Raw genomic sequence first — 24,904 nt, forward strand, 5'->3', positions numbered from 1 at the left:
TTTTAATGCCTGTTAATCCATACTATTATTGCTTGCATCCTTTTACTGGAATTCAGTGGAGGAAAGTGCTATTAGGGTTTGCCTTTTTGAAGAGGAGGGTAGTTGTTCTGAAAAGAGAGTGCAAGATGAAATAAAAGAGTACATTTATGAACAAAATGGACATAATAATAAAGGTTTTCCATTGAATCTCTGTGGTCTAGAGAGGACCACTGGCATTCTGAATGATAACAAAGACTCCCAGAAAAAAAATTAAGACATTATCAAAATTTTCAAATTTCATCTTATGTCTTATATTTCTAATTCTGATGATTCTTAGAAATGGCAAAAAAATTATATCTGTTCACAAAGATTATTTTAGTTGATATGTGTAACAACTGTTTAAGTAGTATCTGACAGCAAAAAATTTCAAGGAAGTCCTTTAGCCTCATATTTGGTTATTCAATGTATTCCTAATTTATATTAACTTTTTTATATTACCATGTTGAAAACCAAATGCATTTTAACAGATATTAATGTAAAATACTTTGTAATATTGCCTCATATATGTTTAAAATCAAGATCTATTTTTGACATTGATATTATATTTTTGACATTGATTCATGCATTCAATTGAGCTATTCATAGCCCTAAATAAACTTGGAATGTGCTAATATACTTCACTGAATTGAGGCCTCTAATTCCAATTACCTAAAAAACCCGTTCAAAACATAAGGAAACAACTGCAAAAAAAAAATACAACTTTCAGAAGAAAATATAAATAAAACTTGCCATATTTTATATATTGGAAAAAACAAATAATTGAAATATCCCCTTTATTGACAAAGTTGCAATTTGCACTTTAGAAAACAATTAGATTCCTAAAGTACAGTGAAAATAGAGGAGTTTTCCCTTTTCGTAGTTTTCTGTCTTTAGGAACACAGACGACAATGTGGAAGCATGCTTTCACATGTTTCTGAATTTCAATTTTTAGGGATATTCTTGGGAAAATTGCAATTTATGAACTCCATACGCCACATTCCCAATTTCTGTAGTTTTAGAATGAGCAATGTTTGATTTTCCAGAAGGAAAATTATATATCTGGTAAACCCCTACAACCTTCTATATTTGCACTAACCTTTGTTTAATTGTTACCAATTTGCTACAGAATGGAGGGGATAGGAGCAGGGTGGATTTCAGGAATGCTTATATAAATTATTTTGAATTTTGCATTGATTAATTATCTTTATGACCTTCTTCATCACCACACCTTTTAGTCTTTAAGGTCTCCCCGCAAAGGCCAAGCCAGTGGTTTCTTTCACGTACTTATTCTGTTTTGGCTGTTGTCTCATCGGTTAAAACTTTCTATCACTGCTTGGATTTCTGTGTTCAACTTCTTTCCTGGAATGCTTTAACGGTTTTGCAGTGATAGCTTCTCAACATGAAAAACTCGAACAAGAAAATAAATTTTAATATAAAGTTGTTTAATGCAGGTTATTGTCCTTGTAAATCACATTTTTGGAAATAGTGTCAAAATGTTTTGGTCATTTTAACCAAGAGTATATAGGATTAAAAAGAATCTTTTGGCACACCCAATCTCCTCCTACTTTAGGCAACTATATTACATAACTTTTTTGATAAACTTCCGTCTTAAGATGATCTGGACTTATTTTGCCACTTTGCTTCTTACAGAAGTCTGTTCAAGATCTTCATTGCTCTTTGTATCTTGTCCTGCGATTTGGTTTGTCTTGAAGTTTGTTCATATCACACTATTGTCTTGTATCACTTTTAGTTGTTCCTCACCTGCAGTCTCATTCTTTTGTCTGTTTTCACTAGCCAATTAATCATGGTCATGTAATTCTTTCTGGGTTGTATCTGTGTCTCTATCTGTAGTACTAGCATGTATCCTAACATTTACTGTCAGCATCTGTTTACTTGGATTTTGTTTCAAGGTAAAGTCGACAAATATATTAAACAAGATGGTTAAGAGGCACTCAGATAGGATATTTTTTTTCTTGGTACCACTTTTGACTATCTCATTTTCCCTCCATTTGTCTTTTTTTTTTCCTTACCTGCCTTATCATCTTTCCAGTAATCCCCACCTTCTTCTAGCAAACTATGAATTTCCCTTGTGGAGTCATGGCATGATTTTTGCTGATGCCCAAGTGAATTATCTCTTTAATTTCCTTTTTGAGAAAATATGTTGTTTATTTTAAAATGTGTGCAATGCTATGTCTGATCAGAGGTTGTCATTATAAATAATAATCTTATCTATAGGGAAGCCTCATGGAAGCTTTTTCACCCAGGTCTTAAAGACCAAGAATTACAAGGTAGAGATATTCCAGAATGTCATTCACTTCTTCCCTTGCTATGTCAACCAGCTGAAAGCTGTAAGTCAGAAACTAAAATTTGCTTATTGATGGAAAAATGCGACATTGGGATTTCTGAAGCTGTAAGTACCAGTGAAAGTTTAAATGCTTTGATGTAAAAATAAGCTCCAAACACAGACTTTCTAGGGAATGTTTTTATTGGAAGTTGGTTCTAGTCTAATCCAACTTCTTGGGTTTGTATTAGTCATTCCCTTTTTCACAATTCACCAAGTCATGCTTTTTTCTGGCATCCTCCTTTTTATAGCAAAAGTAGGCGGAGAGGAGTCAGTAGAAAGGAATCACAAAAGGTCCTTTTATTTCCATATCATCCCATGTAAATATTTGGAGGAAAATTGTATTTCTTTGTAGTATTGTAGGTGTTTGATGTCCCATTCACCAGTTCTTGATGATAAGTTTCCAGAATTAGAATACAATTGCCATGTAACCTGTCCAAGAAGGACTTGAAGACCAGTTAAAAACTTTACAGCAGCTAAAACGCTACAGAATTATGGTTTTTGAGTGCAAACTACAACCACTACTCAAACTACTACTGTTAACTAGCAGGATGGTTATAGTAAGCTTTCAGAACTTTCATCTATTTGGTCTTAATTTCTACATATTTTTTAAAATATATGTGACCTTTTTTTTAATTTAAAGATCATAATTTCTAGGGATGTATATGATTTCCATAGTAAAGTACTTCTTGACAGTATATTTTAAAGGTATACAAGCAGTCTAGATACCTTGATGGAAATAAAGATGGTGTTAAAAAAAGGCAGTTGGCCCACAAATCCTTGTGTCTACAGGAAAATGGAACAGTCTTCTCTTCCTCCATGCATGGGCCAAGCAAGCTAGATCAAAGCTTAATTTTAAGGTAAGATATTTTCTTGACAGGTAAGATAATTTCTTGACAGATTTCTTCAGTTGCAGTTAAGTCTACTGGATTAATTAATGGATCTTAGCAAACTGCCTTCCTAAAATTAGCCTCAGAAATGCAACTATTTTGCAAGTCACTCTTTTGTAGTTTTCTCGTGCCTTTCTAATTGGTGACCTTTATATTTCTAAAGTTGGAATTTCACCTTTGCCGAGGCTGATTGCCCACTTCCTTTGCAGTGCAAATCCTAAGTTAAAGCCATCAAAGTGGTAGTGGCTGAGACTCTCAAACAGTTCTACCCAAGACAGAATGTTCTTCCAAGAGAAAAATTAGAGAGCTTATCTTATTGTAAGAGAATGGATTTTCAGTAGAACACCAGGCTTTGTGCACACAAAGGGACTACATCTTTCACAAGTGGAGGACTAATACTGCACAGAGTTCCTGGGCTGACCCAGATGCTCAAATCAGGTGCAGATTTCTCCAGCTGGCATTGAAGTGAAGACTCCAAAGCTGTAGCTTCACTAATTTCTGTTTTGTTTGGGTTCTTTTTACCTCAGTGAATCAACTACTTCCTGCTAACTAAGCCTGCAAAATCCTAATGAAGACAATGCAATTATCATACTGCTCTGAAGTAGCAAGGCAGTAGCTTTGACTCTGCTTAGCTACTTGTGTAAAACTAGAGTGCTTTTTTTTCCACAAGGATGCTCCAAGCAGGTAGCTTTTAATCAATTCTGTGCTGGAAAAACACCTTTATGGAATTAAGGAAAAAAAAAGGCACATAAGCATCTGTGATTTAGCTCCTTTTATTTGTTTCCTAGGACTAGTAGTCCATCTATTTTAGCATTATCCAAAGCTATTTTAATTCACTTTGTCATGCATTCTTCCTTTTTTTTTTTCTTTCTTTTTCTATTTTGATATTTGCTTTAACCTTGACAGAATTTCTGTAATCTTTTCTAAAATAGAGCTTCATGATTTTTTTTTGCTCAGGAAGTTGGATAACCTGTTTTCATGCAGACAGATCAGTGACACACAAGAAAGGAAATGTGAATTATCTGCCCACATCCCATAGTGTAGATAGCATCTCAGACTGAGCTATGCACCTGGAATATTCCTAGTAATATCAAGAACCCATGAGGTGTGTCCAATAGCACTTCATTCCTTCTCATTCCTTGCTTCAGTCTGTCTAGCTATGTTTGTGCAGACAGCAGCTCTTTAATTTAAGGATGAAAGAAATTATTCTAAGCTATTTTTTACTGAAAGTGCTTTGCTCTTGAAGTAACATGTTGATTCCATGTACCATTGAGACAGTTCATTACTCAGAATCTCAAGACAGAATTGCCTAATAAGAGGAGCATAAGACATGATGATTTACATAGCTCAGTTGAACTTCAGAGTTTGCATTTCTGAGCAGGAGAAAACGCCAAGATTCCATAAGGCAACTACTTATTCCAAATCTGGCATTTCTCCTATTCAGAAACACAGATTGTGAAGTTCACTGAAGTTACTGAAATCAATCAATTTTGACTGAGTATTTTAATAACAAGCACATTTTCTGTTTATTAGTGTTTTGCTTGTATACTGTTTGCATATTAAGATATTAATTGAATATATTCACTTAACTGCTGTCTCTTTCCTGATTCTCCAAGAGAAATCCCTGTGGTACATTTAAAGGAGTAAGGAACATATTCAGGTTGGTACACGCTTGCCTTTGCTGGAAAATTAAGATGAATATCATGCACAGCTCATTTGTGGCTTTGTCTTATGTCATTCCATCAGTTGCAAGTTATACAAGTAATTTCTAGAACCATATAAATGAGGTGTTTCACACAGACAGTGTGTAAACCTGACCTGAACGCTGTATGTCTGTGAATGAATAAAATGGGCTCTTCTTTGAAGCCAAAGCCTGTGTCTATTTGGCTTTTCCTCCTGACTGTATTAACTGTATTCTTATTGGGGATGATCCTTGGCCTGTGTAGATCCTGGAAATGCAATTTTGGATTGTGGAAGAGAGGTAGTTGGCGTGAGCCAAAAGTAAGCCAGGATCCTTGATAAATTCACAGTACACTCTCACATCTATGCTGTGACCCTGCTGAGCTTATCAATACAGTATTCCCAGGTTCTGTTGTATCCCTGCCTGCCTTAGGATACTATCCAGGGTCCCTTTGTGGCTCTTAAGCCCCAGCACAGCTCTTTGTACTGAACTCAGTGGCTTAGGGATATGTGCCTTCACATAAGTGGTGGAAGGGCAAAACCCACCTCCTTCCTCTGCCTAGATTTACTTAGCGGCAGCAGTGCTGCTTTGCAACCTGGGGAGAGGAAAAAATAAATGTAATGGTGGATCTGTCAGACCTTCCTCATGAGCAGCAGTTGTTACACGCCCTCTACTTTGTTGAGCCACTTGTTCTCCCATTGGAGGCTTTAAACAAAGATCTCAGCTGTGATTTGCGGGGTTCGTGAAACCCACAGAACCTTTGAGGATTCAGTGCACAATCTGCCTGAGACAAGACAGCACAGCAAGTGACTGTATGTGCAAATAATGACATTCATTTGGTTTCAATATCCAGATAGTTTGTGCAAGCATTTTTCTATGAAAATCAGTTACTGAAAAACTGATTTTAAATAATTTAATTTCATTAGAAAAGATGAAGATTTCACAGTGACAGACATATTCAACTCTCCTTCTGGGGATCACATATGTCAAAATATTGTGTTGTTTGGGTTTTTTTTTGTTATTAGCATCATCAGAATAAAGAGTGAGAACATAGGTTTTGGGCTTGAAACATGCTGTTGAATATTTTACAAGACTGTAATAAAAATTATTTGGTATGTTCTTATATGATTTGCTACTGCAGTGAAAAACAGCTATTAAAACTGTTTATAAGCAGCTGTGGCTACTTGTCCCTGCAAAAAGTAAATCCTAAATAACAATTTGGTTTCTGTGGTACTTCCAAAAATGGTGTGTTCCAGTCTGGTCTATACAGATAGATAGATTTTACTGACATTACTGTGTTTCCTAGCAATGGAATTTAATGGTTTTTTTGGTCATGAGTACTGTCCTTTACATTACCTTTCCAAAGATGCAGGTATGCTGACATTCTTGATGAAGATACGACTCTTGCTTCACTGCCAAAGCCAGGATATACCTTTAAAACACGTTTAAGCTAGAATTACCATTTCTAGGTGAGGATAATGATTTGCCCTATGTGGGACTAATTAAAAGAGGTGTTCTTAAACGCAGATAAGACTTTGGTTTCGTAGGACATAGTTCTGAATAAATAAAATCCTCTCTGCTTCGCAGCAGCCTTGTTGACTCTTAATGACTTTATCATGTTTTCCAATGTTTGTTTTTGTTTTGTTTCTTAAAATCCCCAAGTTCTTGCATAACATGATTGCTTCATAGAAGCCTGTATTTCTAGTGTCTGTAGTTGTGGAGAAAAAGCTTGAAAATATAATATTATTATACAATCTCCACTTCTAATGAAGGAAATGGAAGGATCTGAAATGTGCAGTTTTTTAAAAATATGGTAAGCTTTAAATGAAGTTCCTTTTTTTTTGAAATCTACCATTTTTAGTTTTAATTAGAATGGCTTCTATAAATTTTATTTGCCCAGTTAATTTCAAATGTTTGGATCTCAGTTGCCAAAATGTTCAGACAAAACTTAAAAATGTAATTTTTAATAGGGTTGCATACATTAGAAGAGTATGGTTTTCAGATTTGGAGACTTCTGCTCAATATTGTAGCTGTTTTCTCTTTGGAAACTGATTTCATAAGTGTACTTGTCTTTCTAAGATGTGCTTTGGGAAACTAAAAAACTAAAACTTGGGAGTTGAATTTTGTGCAGATACTGGTTATTAACATTTCAAGAAGTGTAGATTTGGAATAAATTTCACAAGCACAAGATACCCCACCATTCTGTGAAAATAAACAGTGTACATGAGCCTCCTCAGATGTAGTATCAAGAAGGGTCTTTCTGCCTCTCTGTGACTGTATGCATCTATTAATTCAGAGATTTAAATGTGAAATCCAGCACTCAGGGACCAGCACCAGGTGGATATCTGATAGTCTCTGAGGAGTTTGTGGGAATTTGTGCTTCATAAACAATTCTGTGGATTATTCACAGCCATGCCTTTTCCCCTGCTCATGACATAAAAAATATGGATGAAATATTTGTATCAATAATTAATCCTGGTATAAATCAACACAAGTAACTAATAATAAGAATAAGAAAGAGAAACATGTTTCTGCCAAAAAATAATCTGTTAATGCCTCTTCACTTACTGAAATGGCATGGTGCATATCGCAATTGTTCTGTTACTGACTACAGAATACTTCTCTAGGTGAAAGTCAGAAATATTACCCAGCTCCACAGTGAAAGCTGCATTCCTGGCACAGTATAATTTTAGATTGAAATAAATGTGCATAGAGCATGAGAAATAAGAAGATGCGACTCATTATGCCTACTTTCCATGACTCTTCAAAAGTACTTACATGACTTAAAAGCCTAAGGGCTCAATTCACTTGTCCACACATAGGAATCTTCTTCTATTCAAAACTCATTGGTGTATCAAAGCTCCCTTGTGGGGTGTCAGAAATTACACTGGAGCTATTTGGGCTGGATTCAATCTTAGGATGCTCTTGAAGAAGATATCTGTGCCACTTCTTCTAAGGAATGTCAGACTTCAGGCTGGTTATCCCTTTCTATTGAGTATTTTTCTTAATATAGTAACTCTTTTCTTAGCCAGCATACTTGTTCCTTGCCCAAAGATTAAATAAGTGGTGAGAGACATGTTCCCTGGTAACAAAGCAGAGTTCAACAAAACCCAAAGACTTTAGTGCATGCCACAATGATGACCTGGTGGTGTAATCATACTTCTGAAAAATGGCAAAAGTGGGAGTGATTTCTTCTGGCCAAGGATTGTGAGAGAAGGGCTCTAGTATGTAGACTGTAGCTACTAATGGATATTTCAAAGAAAATGGTGGATGTCTTTACTGTGTTATGGGCCTTTTCTTTTCAAGATGTAATACTCAAAATTCTGAATGTAATTCTAAAATCTCTCTTCATGTACCTGAGACATTTACTTGAATCTGGCAATAAATCAGTCAGAAATGAGACTTAACTCTGAAAAATATAGGCCCTGGTAAAACCTTGGTCCCTCAGCAGTGATTGAACATACCGTCCATGTAGGGGTCTCACCTAGTAGCACAACATCAGTGCTTCCCAAAGTTTTCCCTTAGCAACCCTACTTCCAGGGTCACAACCCCACTTTCATTTTCACTTCCAGACTTGTGGGCCCCAAGTGGGATCATGACCCTAACTTGGGAACTGCTCTATAACACATTGAAAAAATTAACATACCAGCCAGTAAATACATCAGCAAAACAAGCCCATCCAGTCTGCCCAAGACCCTGCTTGTCTGCCATCCCTAGGGGCCTTACCTATTAAACCTGGGGTTTCAAAACCATATATCTACTTGTGAGCTCAGATACTGCTTTGTGTATGTGTTACCATTGTCTTGTAGTCTTCCTTAGTGCTATTTAGTTAAGCATGGTGTTGACAAATATGTGCTAACACTTCTGAAAATATGACCTCCTTTTTCTTGCTCATTCTATGTTGGAGGTGCTGCTTAGATTTATTATTTGCACATAATAGAGTTCACAGTTATTGCGTGTCAGAAACAAGATCTGGAGAGTCTACTGTTCCCACAGCTGGAGCAACACATACACATCTGGTAAAACTGCTTCTTAAATTGTATTGTCCTTAGCAATTAATCACTTACACTGTATTCTATTGATTCCTCCTCCTTAACTCCTACTGGTCTTTACCTTCTTCTCTTTTCTTTTTCCTCATCTGTCTTCTGCTCTCTGTTTCTTAGGAGTCTCACATTTCATTTTTTAGCATCTTGTTCAGAAGCGCTGGGTTTGGATGTGGACATGCAAAATTTTCTCCTTGTCTTGCAGAACATTCAACCGCTACATTTCAAAGAGCTTTGCACTGGTAGTGAAAACACACAGGTTAATTAAAATCTCAATATCTGCCTTTTACAGCAGAGAGATTACAACACAAGGTCCATTACCCACAGTCACCAAAAAGTCAGTGGCAGAGAAAAACATGGATCTCCCATTCCATGTGGAATCCCATGGTGGACTCCAAGCAACATGGTTAGGACAAGATATACCAGTAGATGGCACTTCAGCATTCATAGCGTTGCTCGTGCATCTGAGGGTCTACTACAACTGGACTTCACATGCAACTTTTAGCACAATTTTATTTCTTTTTGATTTTGTGGTCTTTTTCCTTTTAGCTTTGCTCTGCCATCGTATTTTTTTTTTTTCATTTACCTTGCTGTGACACTTACCTGTTACTTCTTCATTTCTCTCAATTTTTTTATATTTGCTATGTCTGATTCAAAAAAGAATAAAAAAGCCACCTCCCACCAAAAAAAACCCAAAACAAAACAAACAAATTAAAAAGCACCACAAAAATTCCCAAAATAACCCACCAAAGAAACACCAAAGAAAGAAAATCAAACCTAAGAAAAGAAATATGACTCACTGGTTTTCAGTTTGGGTTTTTTTTTTTTTTCAGAAAGAGATATCTAGTTCCTGACTATTTCATTACTAAGGAGAATTGGGTGGTGGTGAGTGGAAGCAGTAAGGTTAGCTCTCAGATGTTCTGACGACTCAGAATGTATTTTTTTGCCATGTGAGGTGAAGACCTCTCTGCTAACTTGCAGTGTTATCTGCGAAGCACACTACATGTACTCAACTCTGCATGCTAGACTACCCTTGCTGCACACCAGCTGTGGCTACACACTTCAGGTTCTGGCTTTTTTTCCAGATAGAAAATGAAGATTTTGTTTGGGCTCCTGTTGTGGGCTGTGGCTGGGTTTTACCCCATCAGCTCATGTGGTGCTGCTCGCCACGTTGCTGACAGTGGCAAGTGCCTCTCAATTAAAGCTGAAGTTCCATCAGAGCCTGTAAGTAGGGAATGCTGGGGAGATTAATAAATGAATTGTCACAGCTTCCAGGCATGCTGGGTTGAGAAGTACACAAACTCTAGAGTTTGTGCACTGTGTAAATTTGGAGCTCCAGCCCTGTATATTTATGGGGATGGGCTCAATCCCTTTTTCTTTCTCATAAAAAGAATGAAAATTAGTTCTTTAAGGTTGAAATCCAAATGTGGAAATACTCATTATTTGTATATCTCGAATGTCATGCATTTTAGGCTTTTTGCAGTTTGGGTGGAGTCACCATTTGAAACAAGGATTTGAATTGATCTGACTAAACCACTGTAGGTGGGAAAAGATTATGGAAAACATCCCTGAAGAGTTTTATTTACTTGCTCCAGCTGGTATTATCTATTATATTTTCAAGTGTCTTGTCTTGGGCTTGGCTTTTCTTTGGCTTGCCTTGCTGTCTTGACCAATCTAGCTCGTACTAGTTATTGTTTCTTTGAGAATTATTGTCACTACTAAAAAAAAATAAATTGTAAATCTGAACAATAGCATAATTTTAAACTGCATGTTAACTGTTTCTCTCGTTTGACAACTGCATCCTGGATATGTCGTGATATGGTTGCTCCTTCAAGGTTTCTTGAGAGAATTATTTCTTTTCAACTGGATATTCCTTTCTGATTTTGGAGTCTGTATGACTTGGATGTAGGTAGGCATGTCTTTTCATACTATGGTAGGATAATCCAACTTGGAAGGGTTGTCAGGAGATCATCTGCTGGATTGTACTAATGTGTACTAATTTCCTTAAACCCTGCATGAACTTCTTCTATTCAAGGTTATGCACACCTTGTCCTGCTGCATGTGCTGCTACAGCAAGGCTGGCTCTGACCACACCATGACCTGACTGTAGGTGGAAAAGGCTGATCTGAGGTGCTTCCTTTCTGCAGACAGAAGCAGCTCCATTGCTCAGACTGCGCTAGCAAGGCCAGTGCCCCAGTCCCTGGGACACTGCAGAGCTCACTTCTCATCAGTGCAACCTCTGTCTCCATTATCCAATGAGTTTCATAATCACCTATCTCTCTTATCTATGTGGTTTGCCCTGTGACCTTTTTTAGCAATGCTTCTAGCTCAGAAATAAGATGGAAGCACATTTTGGTACCTTTGGTGGCCACCCACCAACATCAGCCTTGTAGTTCTGGGTGCCTCTTAAAATATGAAGGTAATTTGAAATTAATATAAGTGCATTTCATGAAGCTCAGCAGAAGATTATAGAAACACTGTTACCTGAGTAAGAATACTTCAAATTGCTAAGGGATCTTGGAAAATTTATTAAAACTGTTCTTCTTATGTAAAACATTTTGCATATAACCATAATACATTGGGTAATAATGATTTTTTTAAAAATATTGCTCTTGCTGTGGATCTCTAAAATGCAATTAAATATACCACTTAATTGCTAATTCATTTTAAAATAGTCCAACATTTTGAAATATTAAATTTTCTATATTTCATAGTTCAAAAATATTTTAAAACTGAAGGCTAAAATTTGGATCTGGAATATGCATGGGAAGGAAGTGTCGGAAGGAAGTGTCGGAAGGAAGTGTCGGAAGGAAGTGTCGGAAGGAAGTGTCGGAAGGAAGTGTCGGAAGGAAGTGTCGGAAGGAAGTGTCGGAAGGAAGTGTCGGAAGGAAGTGTCGGAAGGAAGTGTCGGAAGGAAGGAAGGAAGGAAGGAAGGAAGGAAGGAAGGAAGGAAGGAAGGAAGGAAGGAAGGAAGGAAGGAAGGAAGGAAGGAAGGAAGGAAGGAAGGAAGGAAGGAAGGAAGGAAGGAAGGAAGGAAGGAAGGAAGGAAGGAAGGAAGGAAGGAAGGAAGGAAATGAAAGAAATAGCAGCTGTTTAAAATTTGTAGAGAGGCTTGGAATGTAGCCTTATTTGATGTGTATTGCAGGGAGAAGGAAGCAAAGACGTAAAGGTGCAAAAGAGGTCTATAATACTGTCCTTAAGTCCCTCATAAGAATGCAGCTATCAGAAATGCATTTGAGTGTGACCAAAATTGAGTACACTCTTTTGCCTGTGTTGCACAGACAAATACATTTGGGATCCAGGGCTTTAGAGGCAATATTCATATTGTTCAAATGCCTCAAGCTGAGTCTCTTACAATTAAGGTGATTTTACTTTAGTGCCAGAATGTGGGGTTCTGTTTTCAAACACATGCACTCTGCTCCAAATTACTTTGCTTGCATTTGTGAATGGAGTTCACAGACCTGGGATTCAGTACAAAAGTATACTCCATGGTGATCCAGGAGTTTCAGAAGTGTAATTTACAGCAAGGGGAATATGTATGCCAGACAATAAAAGAATACTGAAGAGAAAGATGTTTCTGAAAATTTATTTCTCTTCTGGTTTTAGGAACTTGTCCTTATGGCTTCAGAACTTATGCCTTTCTGTACTTAAACATCCAGACATCTTTTTTCTTCATTTAAACAACAGCCAGGGTAGCCTGTGCATTAAGAGAAGAAGCAGAACAAAACATACCAAGACAAATACACACACATGCATGCACACACACAACTGCCCCTTCTGAGGAAATAAAAATCACATTTCCATTTCCCAAAAACTTCCCCATGTACAAGCCTTGAAGAGAGGAAGAACAAAGTAAAGCCTCTCACTCCTACTGTAACTATGACTCAATGTTGAAAAATATTTGAGATTTGTAATCTTGATTTGAGATTTGTAATCTCTAAGCAGAGAGTTAAACATGATTTCATAGCTCAAGGATGGAGACACATACCTGCTGGGGGAAGGAGGAAGGGACGCAACCTGGATTCTGGCTCCTGCTTCAAGCACTATTTATGCATGTTGCTCAATTACAAATGCAAAATGTGTAGGCAGCCCCTGGGGCAATAACCCAGGACTTCCTCTTGAAAAGGAGCACTCTTAGGGTTGCAAATTATCCTCTCTCAATGGATCTTGCTTCCTGTCCAATACAGAAGTATGGCTTCAGCAGGCATGACAGACAGTTCTCCGGCCTGAGCTTCACCTTGAGTTGCTGCTGGACGCACTCTTGGGAGATGTGGGAAAGATTTCAGAAAGAGACTGGCAGTGAACCTGCATCTCCCAATTCAAGAACAAGTGCCTTATCTACAAGTATGATATTATGTAAAATATTGGCTATGGTGCTTCCACAACCTCTGGACGTGTTTCTGGGAGAAAGTCTCTGGGGCTGTTGTGATTCATGACAAGGCTGGTCTATGGTAGGCATGCTCAGAAGATGCTTACTTCAGAAGCCTCTCAGGATATGCCACACCTGTACATGACAATCAGGCTTTGGTGCAAAGTAGGTTTCAAGATTTTCAGCTGTACAGAAATAGCAGTAGCAATGAGAGATGCAGTTTCAGAACTTTTAAATAATTTGATCAGCAAAAACCTGAGGTAGTATTTTGTGGCCATTTAGCATAATGTACTTGTATAAGTATTTCTTGGAATTTTTGTTTCTTTTTTTAATTTGTCCATTGGTGGTGTTCTCCAAGGTATTTTGTGAACCATGAGCAGGACATAAAACTAGAACCCAGAAATCCTGCTCTGCTACAGTCTCTCTATAAGATATGTAAATATATTTACAATTAAAACCAGTATTTTAATGTTGTTGTTTTGTTGGAAATGAAGCTGGCACCTAACTGAATATAGAAAAAAATCTTCTCTCATAGTCACTCTATTAAACAGGTTGTTTCTCTGTCATTGACATGTTCCTTGAGTGGCTTTCCAATAGATTCTTTTCCCATATCTTTGTTCTCCTGGCCCCTGTTCTCTTTTATTTTGGGTTCTATTCCCTCAGGAGACCAAAATCCTGCTCCCTTTACTTTACTCACCATGTACTTCCTTCCAAAGAGACTATTTGTCTAAATGAGGTAACAGGAGGTAACATGAGGTAACAGAAGGGCAAATATTTTTGCTGTTACTGTGAATACAATATTATAAATTCATGCTTGTAGTTTTTATATAATCAGAGATGAATAAATTAGGTTTGCTTTGGATAATGATAAACAATTAATTACAAACTAGAATCTTATATACAGTAGAAAATATGCAGAAGACTATAGCAGGAAATTCTTCAAATATTTGTATTTAAGCTAAAAGGGTAAATCAGACCTCAGTTTAGAAAAGTACTTAAAATACTGTTGAATAAGATGCATAAATAATTTTTTATGTTTTATGTAATAAGATAGAGAAATTATTGTAAGTAGGGCCTTACTTGTGATAACAACATGACCAGGTGGCACTGACTAGGATTTTGGTTCCTGCTGTACTTATGCAGGTTACCTTTCCTCAAATCACTGCAGTAGTAGCCAATCTCAAGTGTCCAGTCTTAATATAGGTTGACCAAAAAGAATTTCTGAATTAAATTTCCTCTTGGAAGAAAAATAATTTCCAAGTGATAAAGTGCTCTCAGATTGTTAGATTTCTTTTTATTTCCTTTGCTATTTATTACACATCTTGAATTTGAGCAAGTAAATCCTGCTTTGCTTTTTAATATTGGTCATCTAAATGGATAGATGACCAAATCTATCCATTTAGATGACCAATAGATAAAAATGATAGATGACCAATAGATAAAAATCCAAACACATATTTGAATACTCCTAGAAATATGGAAGTAAAAGATGTCTAAAAAAGTGTGGGACAGCAAAGGGCAGGGATGGCATCCACAGGGACCTGGACAGGCTGAGAGGTGGGACCCTGCAAACCTCAGGGAGCTCAGCAAGGCCAAGGGCAAGGTCCTGCACCTGCATTGGGCAATCCCAGGCACACCCACAGGCTGGGCAGAGAAGTGATGGAGAGCAGCCCTGAGGGGAGGGACTTGGGGGTGGTGGCTGATGAAAAACTCACCATGAGCCAGCAGCAAGCACTCCCAGCCCAGAAAGCCACGGGAATCCTGGGCTGCATCCAAAGCAGCATTGGCCAGCAGATGAGAGAAGGGTTCTACCCCTAACTAGGTGTTAGGAACAAATTCTTTGAGGGTGGTGGAATACTGGAACAGTTGCCCAAAGAAGCCGTGGATGCCCTATCCCTGGCAGTGTTCAAGGCCAGATTGGACGGGGCACTGAGCAACCTGGTCTAGTGAAAGATGTCCCTGCACATGGTAGGGGAGTTGAAACTAGACAGTCATAGGTCTGTTCTAACCCAAAACATTTTGTGATTCTATGAAATTACAGACTTCCTGTTAAGAGGATTGAGAGTAGAAAAAAAAAGGACCAATCTCTTCTATCACTGTGCTTAAGCAGTAATGAACTGGGGACATTGTTCACATCTGAAAAGAGGGTTTCTTATATCAATGTGGGCTGAGAGCTTTGGCCTTAAGTGGTGTCGCATGGTGCAAAAGAATCCAGAGGACCAAAACCATTCAGAATGAAAGACTGAGGACTGCCTCTAGGGAAAATTCCACTTTTTATTTTTTTTTCACTCATCATTTATTTACAAATACACATTATAACTTTTATATACATTGCACATTTACATGGTAGAAAAGTACAAAACTATATATTTAAATGAATTTATATTTAACTCGCCATGTTTGAAAATATAAAATTGCATCAGAAAAAAAGTATTATGAAAAGCAAGAAACTTGAATTGATAAAGCTTTGATATAACTTTTAGCAACACATCGATTGGGAAAGAGAATTTTGAAAGTGGTACTGCAAGACCATCTTAAAGGAAACACCTGATAAAAGACTTATGCGTGTGACAAAAAATTAAAACAATAAAAATAAAATAAAACCTTTATTCTTATTACAGTTAGGCCTGTAGATGTTATCCAACTTCACAATCCAATTTCTTTGGGTTCAAAATTTGTATAGTACAGTATGAACTCTCAGAACACTGACATCATTTCAGTACACAATGTCATGAGAAGTAGAGAAGATGAAGTGTAAGAAGTTTCCTTAAAGATTGCCTCACTGCACCTTGACAGTATACTTTAGTCAGTTACAATGCCTTTTGGTCAGTCAAGATTCCTTGTAAACAAAAACACAGGGATCTTTTACGCACAGAACCGGCAAAAAGAAAATCCAATAAATAAGTGTAACAGAAACTGACATGCAAGTTTGTTAAAGTGGAAAAGAGTTAACATCACTGAAACCAAGAGATGAGATCATGTGGGTAGGCTCTAAGGAATGGACTTTTATAGTTTGCAAGAAAACAGAAAAGCTTTACTTTACAAGCAAGAGACCTCACAATAAATAACACTGCTCTTCCCGTAACGAATAAATTTCTTCAAAAAACAAGGTGTACGGTCAACCAGACATTTTATGTATAAATTATAAAACATGACACAGTATAAATAAATGTCTACGAGACTCAACTATATGTATACTTTTTTTTTTCTCCCCAAAATAAATAAGCATACACTTATTTACAGTACGGACATTGATTTTGTGCCCAATGGCTGTTTCAATAGTGATGGAGGTTTTACCACTCTAGAATGGAAGATATAGGAAAGCTGTAGTCCTGGTCTTCATCTTCCTCTTCATCCTCTGGGTCTTCATTAATTGCTATATGGGGGAATACAGGGGAGCTGTTGTTTAAATAAGGACAACAACAGCGCAGAAGCAGCTCAGTGCATGTTTTGAAAGCCCTCTGAACAGCCACAATACAGCGTTGCATTTTATGCGACTTGTAGTGAGATGCTCTTTGGCATCTGCTGTTATGCAATAAGGTTTTTTTACACATAATCTATGAAGTCATAACTGCAGAAAGTTCTGAAGAATCAATGGCTCAGGTTTTATTGGCAGATTCCTGAAATCAAATAAAAAGCGCTCTGGTGTTTTAGTTTAATTGCTTTGTGTCCTTCATTCAGAGTTAGTAGAGGCAACTGTGCTAAACCAGGTGCCACGTACTACCTTTAGGCTTGTTCTTTTAGACCGAGTTAAGAGTTTATCCAGGTGTTAATAAAGCAATCAGCAAAGCACACGAGAGCAGACAAAGTACAAAAAAAGTCACTAGAATTACACTCCTCGGGCAACCCCTTTCTGATAGAATGGCTTGTCCTTGGAACATCCCCAAAAAACTCCAACTTGAAGGCCAGCTCGTTGTTGGAGATCTATTGCATTTTATCAGCAACCAAAGTGTGTGCGTGAAAGATAGATACTTATATTCTACTGTACCTTGAATCAATAAATCAATCTTTCTTATGTTTAAAGGTGTAAGTCTTCATTACCTAGGTATCGCCTTCAGAAGCCTTAAGCGTCTGCAGAGTTAAAAATCTCACTTACAGTTGCAAGATCCAGAGTGCTTAACTTCTAGAAGCACACCCATGGAGCAAGCTGCCTCTTTCATGGCACACTCGCTTGGGTAAGTTGTGTTATCGCTGGCACACACTGCTTCTTCTGACTTGCTTTCAGGGCACAGCTCATCACAGAGGGCGCACCGACCTCTGCCAACCTTAAAATCCCACAAGCATTTCTTCCCAGCACTGCATTGAATGTCTTCACAGGATTTGGCTTCTAAAAATACACACAGAATACTAGAGGTAAGTGAAAAGACAAAGCAAAAAGCAAAGCAAAGACAAGCAACCCCCAAAACCTCCCTTTCCCCTGTGAACTGTGAAGAAAGAAAGCTCAGATATAGTAGATGTGATCTTACTTGCTGATTTTGCTCAAGCAAGTATTCCCTTGGACAACAGTGCCTGTCTATATGTGGGGGAGGAAAGACAGCTGTGCCAGCAAAGCTTGGCCCTGGGAATACAGAATTACATTTGCCTATTGTACATGACTTTCCTGCTCCATTTCATGTCAGTGGAAATTTGGCTCCCCAAATTAGGGGTAAATGCAGGAGTTGTCAACAGGTCCAGCATTTCTAAATCTATTATTTTTAAGCTAACCCACAGACAGCAGTTAGACAACTACAAGATTTGAAAGGGAATTCACCTCAACCTATGCAAACTTAAAGCAACCTGAGACTCCCCCAAATTCCCCCAGCAGTTTTGGGGAGCAGAGGCTGCCCTGCAGGTGCTTCTTCATAATACACTGTGCTATCAATCCTTTCCGGAATCATTTCTAACACAGATTGTCAGGTTGCACAGAAATTATTTGCCTATCTTCACCCACCCACTGTCTCCAAAGCCCACAATTATTTCTAAAGAGGAAAAAGTGATCAGATGTTTTCAATTAAGTTAAAGTAGTCTTTGCCAAGACCACTTGAAGACAATTGTTTCCAGGAATACAGACCCATTGAATACGGTGACCTTATTACATCGTAACCATCTCATCATCTATTTCAGGGAGGCTATTTCTCCATTGGATACTAATGTCAGCACTCACAGCCATAGCAGGATCAGGCCCTCTTCTTCCTCATGCCTACTGCAATCTTTTCCAGGACTAAGTTCACCCCAGGCTCTCCTCTTCTGGGAGGGGAGCACTGGCCCAAGCTGCTGACGTCTCCTTCCCCAGCACTAACTACCTCCCTCCAGTTACACACACTGGGTACTCTGAAAGAGGTGATGGAGGAAGCCCTCCACACTCGGTCTCCTCCAAAGATACTTACTGACGCATTTTCCTTCGTAGGCTAATCCAATGGATCTTCCCAGGAGGCAGGTAGCTTTCCTCAGGTGGCAGGCACTGGCGTAAGTTATGCCATCATTCCCGCAGAGATACTGTTCAGGGGAGGTAGGCTCTGGACAGATGCGGTTACAGGTCACGCAGTAGGCATTGTTGGTTTGGTCAACCACACATGTGGAGCTGCCTGGGCATAAGACGTCCCTGCAGGTCTCTGAAATACAGACAGAAACACACAGGTTAGTAGAAGATACCAGGATCCCAGTAAGGAGCATATAGGTGACAACAAGAACAAATGACCACATAAAAGCCTTCAGCAGCTCTCCTCGTTTAAGGACTGCTGGAGGATGCCTTCATATCTCAGGGGAGCTGTGTGAGCACAAGTGCTGCCAGACTATGGGGAACTCTCAGTTCAGCTACATCCTTGTCTACTGAGCATGGCCTAGTTACTCTCCCCCAGCCTGGTTCGTGTGAGGAAGTACATCCAACAACTCCTCCCTACTCTTAGACAGACACCCTTTGGCATTTGAGGGAGACTGGATTAGATTTGCAAACCTACTTTTGCATTTGCCCTGATACTGGACTTCAAGTTCGGGCTGTTCTTTACATCTGGCTTTGAGAAGGGCGCACTCGTTCCTGTAGGTTTTCCCATCTAAGCCACACACGGGGCCCTTCCAAGTGATATTAGAGCAATCCGGAGCACAAACACACCGAGGTTTGTTCTTCTTGTTCATTTTACATTTCTTCCCGGGTCCACAGTCCACATTCTCGCATGTTTCTGATGGAAGGAAAGAGGCACCACTTTAGTACCAAGCGTGCAGAAGAGACCTGGTGTCAAAACTGCTTAAAGAAAAAAAGATACCGTGAACCCAGAGCACAGAGCAGCAACACCGTTCCCTCCCGTTCCAGGACACGCCGCTCGAGGTAAATTCCCTGCGCCAGTGAAGGCAGTGGGCAGAGAGGGTGTCTCCCCTCCTCCTCGTGATGTGCAAGGCGGCGGGCAGAAATGGGGGTCCCCCCCGCGATCCCGGGGCTGGGATGAGACGTCCCTCAAAACCCCGACGAGGAAGGAAGCGGGAGGACAGCGCTGCCCCCCTGCAACTCCCGCCCCGCTCCTCCTCCCGCCGCCCAGGCCCTGCCGGAGCCGCTCCTCGGCGGGGAGCAGCTCGCCAGCACCCCCTCACCTTTGCACGGGATGCAGTTTGGGGCTCCCCCATTAAAAATCATCCACTTGAAAAGCGTGTTGTCGTTGACGTCCTCCGCCGTCCAGGACGTGGTCAGGCGGCCGCTCTTGCAGCACTCCTCCTTGCTGAGGTCGGTTTTGTAGAGGACCTGGCAGCGCCCGTTCCGCGCCTGCCGGAGCCAGCAGTTCCCAGCTGTGGGGCGGGGGGCGGGGGGGACACCCAGACGGATCAGTGGCGGCCACCAGTGACCCAGACACAGCACGTGCGCCTTGCCGTGACTTTTACTAGACTGTTTCCTTTTATTTGTCCCGTTTCATAACCCGCAGCTACTACGGCCCATTTGGATGCGCAGTTTAAAAAACAAACAAACCCTCCCCCCCCCCCAACCAAACAAAAAAATCCTCCCCAAAACCACAAAAGAACTAAAAAACCGAAACCAAGAAAACAAAACAAAATCCAAAACAAAACAAAACAAAACAAAATGAACGAAAGAGAAGACCCAACCAAAACAGAGCGAGAGTTTTTTGGGAGGTATTTATTCCATATGTAGAGCAGAAGGAGCACTGCCGGCACGTGACAGAGGCTTGAAAAGGATGTGCATTTAAAAGGGAATAAAAAGAAAATCGCGCTTGCAAATTCCTTCCTCCTCCCCCTGCCCTCTCCTCCTCAACGCGGCTGCACAGCAGCATTGTTTTAGTGCCGCACAGTTTCACTCCCAGCCCATTTTGCAATCTGCACGAATTGGGAACATTTGCTGTTAGCGAAGTCTTTCGAAATCGCCACATTTTGCTGTTTCTATTAACAAATGTCTCCTTCAGTAAAATAGTTCAGCAGAGTTCCAAAAAAAAGTGAGTAAAATACATAAAATACAGGGGCACTTATAGTAGGGGGTCCCTATAGAGTTTTACAAATCGATCAAGCTGGAAAAGTTATAGGTGCCATCTCTCCTGCAAACATTTCAGAGGAAAGTACACTATCCTTACACCGGATAGAGTGGGTTTTCTTGGGGTTATTTTTTGCCTTTTTTTCCCCCTCTAGTATCCCTGTTATTTGTGGAGTCAAGCCAAGAACATTAGTCCAAGCAACTCCCCCTTTTTTAGCTGAAGCATTTTAGTTGAGATGAGTCTCTCGTGAATAACCAATGTGACTTCTCCAGCAACTCAATACCAATTGATTCTGCTGCTAATCCAGCCGGGGCTCGATCCTGCCTCCTTACTCCGATGGCAATGTACCGCAGCGAGGGGCCGGGATCGGCCAGCGGAGATGTTGCTGGGCGCGGGGCAAGACCCCCCTCGCCCCCCTCCCAAAAAAAAAAAATCACTGAACACACAATTCCTTTATTAAAAAAAAAAAAAAGTTTTGTGTCTTACAGTTGCCTACGTTAGATTGACTTATATCTATATCGGTACTGGGGAAGGGAAAAAGAAAAGAAAAAATTATAAAAGAAGCAATGGCAAGACGTCTAGGTTGTGGCTGGAACATGGTCAAGAAAAGGGGAAAAACCCCCAAACTAAAGATCAATATTCCCTTGTGTCGAAAGAGGGCTCTTAAGAGTTGTCAATATCAGGTTCGGGTTTGTTTTGTTCGCAGGAAAAAGAAAAAAACCCAACCACCAACTTATTTAAGCATACTCTTCAGTGCAGGAGAATTTACAACTCTAATATTTACTCAGACACACCCCCCCCCCCCAAAAAAAAAAAAAAAAAAGAAAAAAAAAAAGAGCAGGGAGGAGGAGGAGGATATCCCAATATTAAAGTCACTAAAATAACCACTTATTGGTTTCTAAAAATGTCAGTTGTAATCGTGGGGTTCTCCATCACCACCTCTCCTTCAGTCAGTCAGGGGAGATAAAAATCTGAACTAAATTACCAACAAACTTTGTGCATTCATTCGGCAGCCGAGACTGGGAAAGTTCCCTCACGATGCTGCTCTTCATTCATGCTGCATAATAACAATAAAAAACAAGAAACATCCTATCTGTTCTCTGTGCCTTTGCAGAGCAGTGCGAAGATCCGATCAAAAAGGGATCTAAATGACACCTCTGCACCTCGCTACAAAGCCCACAGTTAACTTCTGTTCTCCTGGACCTTGGAGAGAGGCGTTTAACACCGCAAGCAAACTAAACCGTGCCCGAAAGACAGAAAACATTAGAAATAATATAGAAACGTATCTGCGAATAAACAGTCTGGTCTTACCCTGCACAGTGTGATCTTCCATGAAGTGGCACAGAAACATCAGGATTAAGAGCATGCCCGGGTGGATTCTCTGATTTAACATCCTCAGTATAGCAGGGAGTGAGAGAGACGCAGAGACAGCGTGAGGGGGAGTAGGGAGCGAGCACTAGCCAGCCTGCTTATGATCGCTCTATTGAATGAACGTCAGGCTCTGAATGCAGTCTCTCTTTAAATCTATACGGGGGTCCTAGCTGTCTGCGGTGGGCGGTCTCCTAATGTGTGTGTGTGTCTGCTCGGGGGTGGGGAGATTTAAAAAGTTCAGTGTGAATCAGGTGACATTTTCCACCTTCTGGAAACCCTCTCCAATTATCCGCTCTAGGTGCACGCACACACAGGCGCGCACCCGCGCACCCCTGAGCGGCGCCGCCGCCGGCGGGGGCAGCGGCGGAGCGGCCCCGGCAGCACCCCCGGCCCCGGCCCCGGCCCCGGCCCCGGCCCCGCCGCGGAGCCGCCGCGGAGCCGCCGCGGAGCCGCCGCGGCCGCGCAAGCGCCACGGGGGGCTGGAGACCCGCGGGGGTCGCGCCGCCCCAGGGGCGCTCGGGCGGGCCGGGGGTGCTGCCGGGGGAGCGGAGCGGAGCCCGCCCGCCCGGAGCCGGCTCCGCGGGCGCGGTCCCCGCGCGAGGTGGCTGCGGAGGATGCGTCGCACCGCCCGCACCTCCGGCGAAACACATCGCTCGGCCCAAAGAAACGCCGAACCCCGATCGACCGGCCCCAAACCCGAAAAAACCCCAAACCCTCAAAAGACTGAACCGGCTAAAAGTTTAATACCTAGGGCCGTTCTCGGGTGATAGGGTTTTCACTGGGAGAGCCCGGGAGGACGAGACGGGAACGGGGGCGACGTAGGCGGTCTCCTTTCAGAAACAGAAAGATTGCAACATCGATAATGAACTTCTAGGGCACTAGTTTATTAAGCACAGTCTGGCATTATTCTCCCCTTAGAAAAGTTGGCGGTCTCTCATTTATAACATTTTTTGGCACCGCTGAATGAAACTGAGTAGGCGATATTTCCTTTTATACAAAACGATTACTTAACGGAAAATGGTATTGTTTATTCAAAAGCTGCCTTTTAAATTTCGATTCTTTCGCTTTTCTGAGCCACCAAAGCACAACAGACTGCGAAGTATGCAGACAGGAATGCCCGGACAGTGCCGGGTCAGGGGCCGGTGCGCCGCGGCCGCCCGCGCCCTCCGCCCGGCCCTCCCCACACCCCTCCTCCCGCTCCCGCCCCCCGCCGCCCCCTCCCGACTGCCCCCTCCCCACAACTGCAAATAACTCAGTGATAACAGATTTTTTTCCACCAACTGCAGGAGATAGTGCTAATCTTTTAATAAAAGATCCCATTACAATGGGATCTGTCTGGACAGACTATAATAGATCCAGAAATACAGCCGTGCTAATATTAGAAGACAGTTGTTTGGGTGCCTCAGGCCGGGCCCTACTCCCGCTTTGAAAGTGGGCATGAATCACAATGTCCCTCGGTACCACCTGCGGTCACACGCATTAAGGAGCAGACTGGTAAATGATTGACCTCGCTGCATTTTTTTTTTTTTATGTTGTTGTTGTTGTTGGGGTCTTTTTCTTTTTCTTTTTCTTTTTCTTTTTCTTTTTCTTTTTCTTTTTCTTTTTCTTTTTCTTTTTCTTTTTCTTTTTCTTTTTCTTTTTCTTTTTTTGTTACTAGTATTATGATCCTCGTCCTGAGCATCGCTCGGGCATTTTGAGCACTTCAGAAGCTCCGGGACTCCACATCCCTTTTAATCTTTTCCCAGATTGGTGCCACTCTCCCCCTGCCCCCCGCCCCTGCCGCCGGCTGCCGGGGCCGCGCTCATGCGGGGGTGCGTACTGCCCTCTACCGGCGGCGCCGCGCAGCGGCAGCGCCCCGGCGGCCCCGGCCCGGAGCCCGCCCTGCCCGCGCCGGGGACGGGCCCCGGGCGGCGCCGCAGCCCGGCCGCAAGGTGCTCCGGGGGCCGCTGTCCCCGCGGGGCTCCGGACACAGCCGCCGCGCCGGTCGGGAGGCAGCACGGCCCCCGCCGGGGCAGCATCGGTGCCGGGGCTGGTCCGGGAGGAGTCCCGGGAGAGGCGCGGGGGATCCCGGCGGCAGCGCGGGGCGCGCAGGCGGCTGCTCCCGAGCTCGGCGGCCAGGCTCGGCCCGGCCCGGCCCGGCCCAGCGCGGTCCAGCACTGCGCAGCCCGGCACGGCACTGTCCGGCTGCCTGGAGGGCTGCGGGGTCAGGCTCACCTTCCCGTGCTCCGTTTGTGTATGTTTTTTAGTAATTGGCCAATACGGTATTTATCCTGAAAATGTTTTCAGTTCTAGAGAGGCGTTTTCAGGCCGCGTTCCTGGAAATGAAACACAGAATGGGTCGATAAGGTTTACACGTGCTTCATGCATGCATCATCGGGAGATCAATATGATTGCGCTGGTATGGAGATTTGTATCACACCTGTTCTCTGACATCACTTAGAAACAGCTGCTGTTTCTTTCATTGTTTTCCCTTTTTTTTTTTTTTTTTTTAATTTTCCTTTTTTAAAATGCTAGATAGTGGGTTTTTGAGTAAGAACATGTCAGGGACATATTATGTAATTAGAAATGCTTTCTTCTTTCTCACTGTGTGTGCCACTCTTTATGACTCCCCCGCCTCTTTCTGCTTTGCCAACAATCATATTTAAATTACCAAAAAAACAATAGCGTCGATCTGTAACTGAACTGTCAGGCAGCACAAGAAAAGAGTGTTGTTTTCAGTCTGACAGGTTTCACAACTTCTTTCTAC

The 24,904-nt window shown here is 41.4% G+C and overlaps 1 protein-coding gene across 1 annotated transcript; it reads right to left on the reverse strand.

Annotated features, from left to right (window-relative positions):
* Positions 1-15,636: 15,636 nt before the first annotated feature.
* On the reverse strand, positions 15,637-22,213 carry FST (follistatin). The gene is made up of 6 exons (XM_058824031.1): positions 22,099-22,213; positions 19,904-20,095; positions 19,279-19,497; positions 18,709-18,933; positions 17,439-17,669; positions 15,637-16,718 (listed from the first exon to the last, which is right to left on the reverse strand). Exons 1-6 carry the CDS (start codon positions 22,178-22,180, stop codon positions 16,636-16,638), a joined length of 1,032 nt encoding a protein of 343 aa, XP_058680014.1. The 5' UTR covers positions 22,181-22,213; the 3' UTR covers positions 15,637-16,635.
* Between the last annotated feature and the right edge of the window lie 2,691 nt (positions 22,214-24,904).

This window comes from Ammospiza caudacuta, chromosome Z, assembly GCF_027887145.1.
Source record: "Ammospiza caudacuta isolate bAmmCau1 chromosome Z, bAmmCau1.pri, whole genome shotgun sequence".
NCBI lineage: Eukaryota > Metazoa > Chordata > Aves > Passeriformes > Passerellidae > Ammospiza > Ammospiza caudacuta.

Excerpts from the sequence above, each read along its gene's own strand:
- FST (XM_058824031.1), bottom strand. The coding sequence starts at position 22,180 with ATGTTAAATCAGAGAATCCACCCGGGCATGCTCTTAATCCTGATGTTT. Across the intron at positions 20,096-22,098 it reads GGAAGATCACACTGTGCAGG|CTGGGAACTGCTGGCTCCGG; the intron begins GTAAGACCAGAC and ends CCCGCCCCACAG. Across the intron at positions 16,719-17,438 it reads GCACTCTGGATCTTGCAACT|CAATTAATGAAGACCCAGAG; the intron begins GTAAGTGAGATT and ends TCCCCCATATAG.